This window comes from Numenius arquata, chromosome 6 (assembly GCF_964106895.1).
Source record: "Numenius arquata chromosome 6, bNumArq3.hap1.1, whole genome shotgun sequence".
In the NCBI taxonomy this organism is placed as follows: domain Eukaryota; kingdom Metazoa; phylum Chordata; class Aves; order Charadriiformes; family Scolopacidae; genus Numenius; species Numenius arquata.
Window position 1 is genome coordinate 25,844,266 of NC_133581.1, and position 6,000 is coordinate 25,850,265.

Sequence of the window (6,000 nt, forward strand, 5' to 3'; positions counted from 1 at the left end):
TAAGAATTTAAAAGAAATAAATTTAAGTTCCATTAAGTTGCAAGGAAATTTTATAAATACTTACTTTTACTTAAATACTTAGAAGGTGAGAAAGAAAAAAAACTGATTAAAAAACTATGACTACTTTTAGGTCAAACCCGTGCTAGTTCTTGTATTAAATTAATACTATTCTTAAAGATAGAATTGACATTATCTGTACTAAAATAATTCACTTAAACATATGTTGTGACCTGAATAGCTGAAAAAAGTAAGTACAGCAAAGCAAAATATTACAAACCGGTAAGCAAATGTATTCACTCTAGTAGGGTTCATACACACGGTTTTATTTATTATGAGTTATTAATGTTTTTCATCATCAATTTGTTAGCATTGACAAAAACAAGTTATATTTTTAAATTAATCAGTTTTAAGCTAATTTGCCCTTATGAAATCATTCTTACAAATCTACAATTCAACCATTTTTAATTGCATACTACTTTGTATTATTAAGGTCATTCCTGAGATTTAACTACAATAATATAGTTATCTTTTGGATGACATATGGCAATATCTCCAACTCTTTTTAGCTTTGGAAATTTACATCTGCCTGTTCGTTCAAGATGCTAAGCATACATGTGTTGACAAATAGAAAATAGCAGATGGCAAAAAGCAAATGCTCAACACGAAGCACTGGGGATCATCTGAAGAAGGCTTGGACTCAGACATTTGCCATTTTTATTTTAACAGCAGAATTATTTTTAAAAATAGATTCCACCATCTCTTATGCTTGATGCTATTCTTATCTGTGATAAGAATATTCATGATTACAGAATGAATATCATATTAATTGCAATTGGTATCCAAGATGCAAGTTGCTTTATAAACTTTAGGATTTTAAGGTAATTAGCACAGTATCGCTCTTCTGGAGGTTAACTTCTGCTGCTGCATGTAAGCCAGAAAACTTTGTGTACTGGCCATATGATTTGTCATGAAACATTTTAATAGGCAATACACGGCTATGCTCATCTGCTATTCCAGCTTCTAAAGTGGAATTAGTCAGGTCATTGACTACTACCACAGTACATAAAAACACCTGCAGATAGACCTGTTCTTTGCCCACACCAATATTACTACTACTACTTCTGCCACCACCATCTCCAGCAACAGCTTTAGAAAACCAAGCTGAGCACTTTGTCAGTTAGAGGTGTGAAGCTACCAAGGGCTCCAAGTGCATTACCTGGGGAGCAAGGGAGTTACTTCTTATGAGTAGGGCACAACAGGTAAGAGAAGAGGTTCAGCCAGTGCTACGCTTTTTACTAACAATGAACAGTGGATGCCTAGGGAATAGTATCAGGATAGGACATGCAACAACAACTTCCTTATGTATTCCACCAATATTCAGAAGTCCGTAGCTCATGGATTTCTGAACCAGAGAGAGTATTTTTCGTATTAACATGCCATGGTAACCTTTTCTTTCATGAACTCCTAACAACTTTTTCAACCATGGAACCCCTTGGACTCAACATCTGTGGCAATGACTTTCACACTGTAACTACGTACTATGTGAACACCTTTTACCGAAGGTATGTAGCATAGTCTCCAGTCACTCCTATAGCCAATGGATTTTTAAGGTGCATAAAAATAGTTATTGTTTTATTACCACCATGCTTTTACAGACTTTAGACTGCCTGTACTAGTTGGCGTATCAGTAAGTGGACAAACAAGTTGAGTCTGTAACAGCTCAGCTAAAAGAAAAAGATGAATAGAGACAGGACATATGGTAACAACAACAGACAAGCAGCAGATCTGTCTTGGAGAAAACACCTACATCAGTGTCATAAAGTAAACATCAGTGTGGCTTATTAAGTCAGAGAGATTCGTCACAGCGAAAAATCCTGAGCAAAACAGCAAAAGAAAAAAACCCAAACTCACTATCTTCATTTTCTCTAACATTTCTCACTGACATTTCAAATAAAGAGCACTAACCAATTAGTTTGGAAATATACAGGTTCTAATGAAAAGCTCATATATTATTTTAAATAATATTTCCATCTTCTAAAACTACGGTTATAGATGTAAAAAGAGAGTCATAAACTCCAACAATTCTCACTTCTTACACTTCAAAATAATTACAATAAAGTACAGCACTATATCACAAAAGGTCACTTTCATTTAAAAAAATCATACAGGAAAGGCACTACATAATTTCATTTTGTGGCAAACAGCCCTGAACAATACTTTACAGATGATTTTAATGCCATTGTTATACACAGATTCATAGCAAAAGAAATATATTAATTCCATCACAGTATTCAGTTTAAATAGCCCTCTATTTGAACAGCAGAGGTATTTTACACTGCGGTCCCCCTATTGTTTTCATTAAGGACAAATAGATCATTGTTAATATTTTTTCACATTTTACTAGTATCTCAGTAAAACAAAAACATTAGGAGGTCCAAGAAAACAACTATTTCTATTAAGAGCGGAACTAAGAAGCTTGGTTTCCAAAGCGCTCTCCGACATTGATTCTTCTAATGTTTAGTAGTGAGGACCAAAGGATTTATGTCCTATATCTGCATGCAAACATCTTGTAAAGTGTTGAAACTTAAGACTCTTAAGTACACAGATCAGTTTCAGACAAAGAAATAAGTCAGCAGGAAGCACTGAGGAGGAGTAGATTTACAGCAGGACTGCTTAGCAAATTCAACTGAAGAGTATCAAAATGTGTAAATTTGGAATATACTGGTGAAATGTCCTTTAAAACAGTTTTCACAGGAGCTAGAAATAAATTTTTAAAAAAAACACAACACAACAAGACCCAACCAACCAACCTTCCCCCGCAAACCATCCCAGGAATTTATTTCAACCCTAACAAAACTCAGTCTCCCAGTGACTAGCATTCTCTTTAACTCACGTAAAAATCCCAACTTCTTATCACATTCATTCTGCCACCTCAAACCAAACATGATTAGCCATGCATGCGCTCTCTAATCTGCCAATACCGATAGTCTAGCAGCCATCTACCTAAAGGAATATATAAAAATTGAGTTCTGCTCACCTTCTTCTCTATCAGGTTGCCAGTTGTCAAGAACCTTAGGAATTTGGTTACCTTGGGAATTCTATGTATTAAATTTTGCTGAAAACTCTTTGTATCAAAATGGTCAACAGTGAAAAAAAAATACACCACATTTTCCTCAGAAAGCCAAGCCAAAGCATCTTTTGAGCAAAAATTCTGAATTCAGGGGAAGGAGTAAAATGAAGAACCAAGAATCACACAAAGCAATCTGGTAAAGCTCTGAGATTCTTACACAGGTATACCAGGAGTACAGGAAAAAATAAGAGAATTCACAGAACATCAAGACTAAGTGCACGACCAAAAACACGACTCCACCAGAAATGCACCAGAAATTTTTAAATAAAATTAACAGTAACATATTTTCCTCCTATACATTTTCTTTTCCATTACTGCAGACTATCAGGAAGATATACTGCATCTAGGCTTTAATATACTCAAGGGCTGCATTCAGCACAGTGTAACTGCACGCGTGATAGTGAATACTACAAGTATCAACGAGCAGGTTTCACAACTATGTGCTACAAACAATGACCTTTTTTGACTTGTGCACCTAATTATCCAGCACCTGACGAACAGTATTTGGTTCCGTTTATTCACGAATGTTTAGCAAAGCTGGGAGACATATCAGTGTTTTGGAACCAGAACACCACAACCCATTTTTGCAAAATACAGTGACAACTCATAAACTCAAGATGTTTATTTCACACTTAAACCAGCCTCACTGAACTTATATCATAACCATACTCCAATTACTCATACTTATACAAAAAAAAAAAAAAAAGTAAAAACAAACCCTGCAATTATTATCTTATTGATTTATAAAAATAACAAAAACATACTTACTAATAAAGCAAGTTTTTGGTACTTCCGTTTTAGTTCTGCTGGACTGTCCGATGGCTTTGCACCCAGGATTTTGTACCAGTCTTTTTGTGTTATCCTTTCAAAGGCCATAGTCTGACTGTCTTTGAAATTACTTTCTTAGCACTGTGTAAGAAAATTAAATAAATGTAATTACAATTTGAAAGAGAAACAGTTTAAAAAAGCAAAAATGAGGAAATGTGACAAACTGTGGGACCACGAAATAGACTGCAGCTGTCAAGCTCAGGTACACCCCTACATAAGATCCATAGTGCAAAAAAAAAGCTTAATTCACATGGCCATTCCATCCCATAGATTATCATATGTGAAGTGATTTAAGTTACACCGTGTTTCCTGTCCCAGTTCCTTAGTATATCACACTTCAGAAGCTGCCCATACCTGTTAAAAATCATTTTGCCTTTTAACTGTCTGACCCGTTTTGAACCTACACACTATATATGCACTTTTTATATATATACTTCTTAAAAGATACACTTTTTATTTTGAAGCTATATTGTACTTAACATTAAAAAAAATAGAAGTACATAAAAATGTAACAGTTTGTCAATTCTGGAATGAGATACATGCAAGAAGACAAGAAGGTGTGGCTCGAGTTTTGCACAATGATATGACCCTCCTTCATCCTTCTGGGTAAGAAGGTGTAACTTTTTTAATATTAAAGTAGAAGAGCATATAAAATGGAACAAAAAAATGAATGAAAGCATATAAAGTTAGCACAGGTCCCTAAGTAAAACCTAACTAGCTGAGTGCTTTTTATTTTTGGCCATCTCTCATCAAGCTCATAACACAGAACGAGAAAAATAAACAGGAGAATTAAATGCCAAGGAAAGCACAGTAATGCTTGAGCTTCAAACAGGTTCTTAGGTATACTGAAATCCCAAGCTTGTAGTAGCTGCCTTATCAAGAACCTTCCGATAATGTTTCTCAGTAGGGAAGAGATTTGTAACTTTGCGAGTTTCATGAGTCTTTTTTTACTGTTGCAAGAAAGAAAAAAGGGTTTGTTTTTTTTTTTTAATTTCAGCACCGAACCCCGTTTCTAGCAACTACCGTCACACTTCAGGATAAATCTTTTTTTTCTTGGGGGAAGAAAAAGTATGTTTTCAAACCTGGCAAAACAACATCCACACGGAGGGCAGACCGGACTGCCGGGCGGCTCTCCCCTTTTCTTTTAGGGGAGCACCTCGCACCCACGCGTGCCCGCTCCACACCTTTCCCCACGAAGGCCCCTTTCTCCTTAGGAAACCCACCAGAGTATTTTTTACAAAAACTGTCAAAAACCCAAGGACCGCCTGAGGCCGCGCTTCCCCGACCCACCCCACAGCACCGGCGGACACGGAGCTCGGCGGCGGGAGGAGGCCGGCAGGACCCGCAAAGGGAGGCCAGGGAGGCCGTTCGGAGCCCGGCCTCAGCCGCCGGAAGCTTCCCGCCGCCACAGCCGCCTCAGCACGGGAGCTGCGGCCCAAGGACCTTCCCCCCCGCGGCCGTTAGCGCCAACGGACGGCGGCGCCAACGGACGGCGGCGCCAAACCGCCAACCCCCTCCAGCAGCAAAACCCCCCGCGGCCACGGCCAGCACCCACCTGCCCCGCACCGCCGGCCCGTCAATGGAGGCGGCCGGTGCCCCGGATAACTCGTCCGGTGGGAAACAGCCGCTCCGCGCAGCGTGGCGGGTGGGGACGAGCAGCGGCGCGCGTGGCTGACGGGGCCGCCTTGCCTGTTTCCGCCCGGGCAGTAGCGGTGTCGGCACCGACAGGAAGCAGAGCAGCGGCCGAGGCCCGACGCCGTCTCCATGGCGACCGGCGGCGCTCCGGAGCTGTGGGACCGCCGCCGGGCTCCGTAAGTAACGGCCCCGGCCGCCCTCCAGCGCTCGTTCCCGGCTCGGAGCGAGCGGGAACATCTTTTCACCCCCACTTTCCCCTCCGGGATTCCGTCTCCAGCTGCGAGAAGACACCAGGGTCCGCCTTGCCCTCCCTCCCTCCCTCCCTCGCTGCGCGGGAGACCGGGCCGCCCGACACTCCCTGTCCCCTCAGGGGCTCCACCTCCGGGTGTGGGATCACCCGGGGCGCA

The 6,000-nt window shown here is 40.6% G+C and overlaps 1 protein-coding gene across 1 annotated transcript in view; it reads right to left on the reverse strand.

Moving 5' to 3' along the window:
• Positions 1-5,655, reverse strand: part of DNAJC24 (DnaJ heat shock protein family (Hsp40) member C24) — a 39,196-nt gene extending 33,541 nt beyond the window's left edge. Inside the window, exons 1-2 of the mRNA XM_074149339.1 lie at positions 5,514-5,655; positions 3,899-4,039 (exon numbers count right to left, since the gene is read on the reverse strand). Coding sequence (XP_074005440.1) covers positions 3,899-4,006 — 108 coding nt within the window. The 5' untranslated portion in view covers positions 4,007-4,039; positions 5,514-5,655. The remainder of the gene's footprint in view (positions 1-3,898; positions 4,040-5,513) is intronic.
• Between the last annotated feature and the right edge of the window lie 345 nt (positions 5,656-6,000).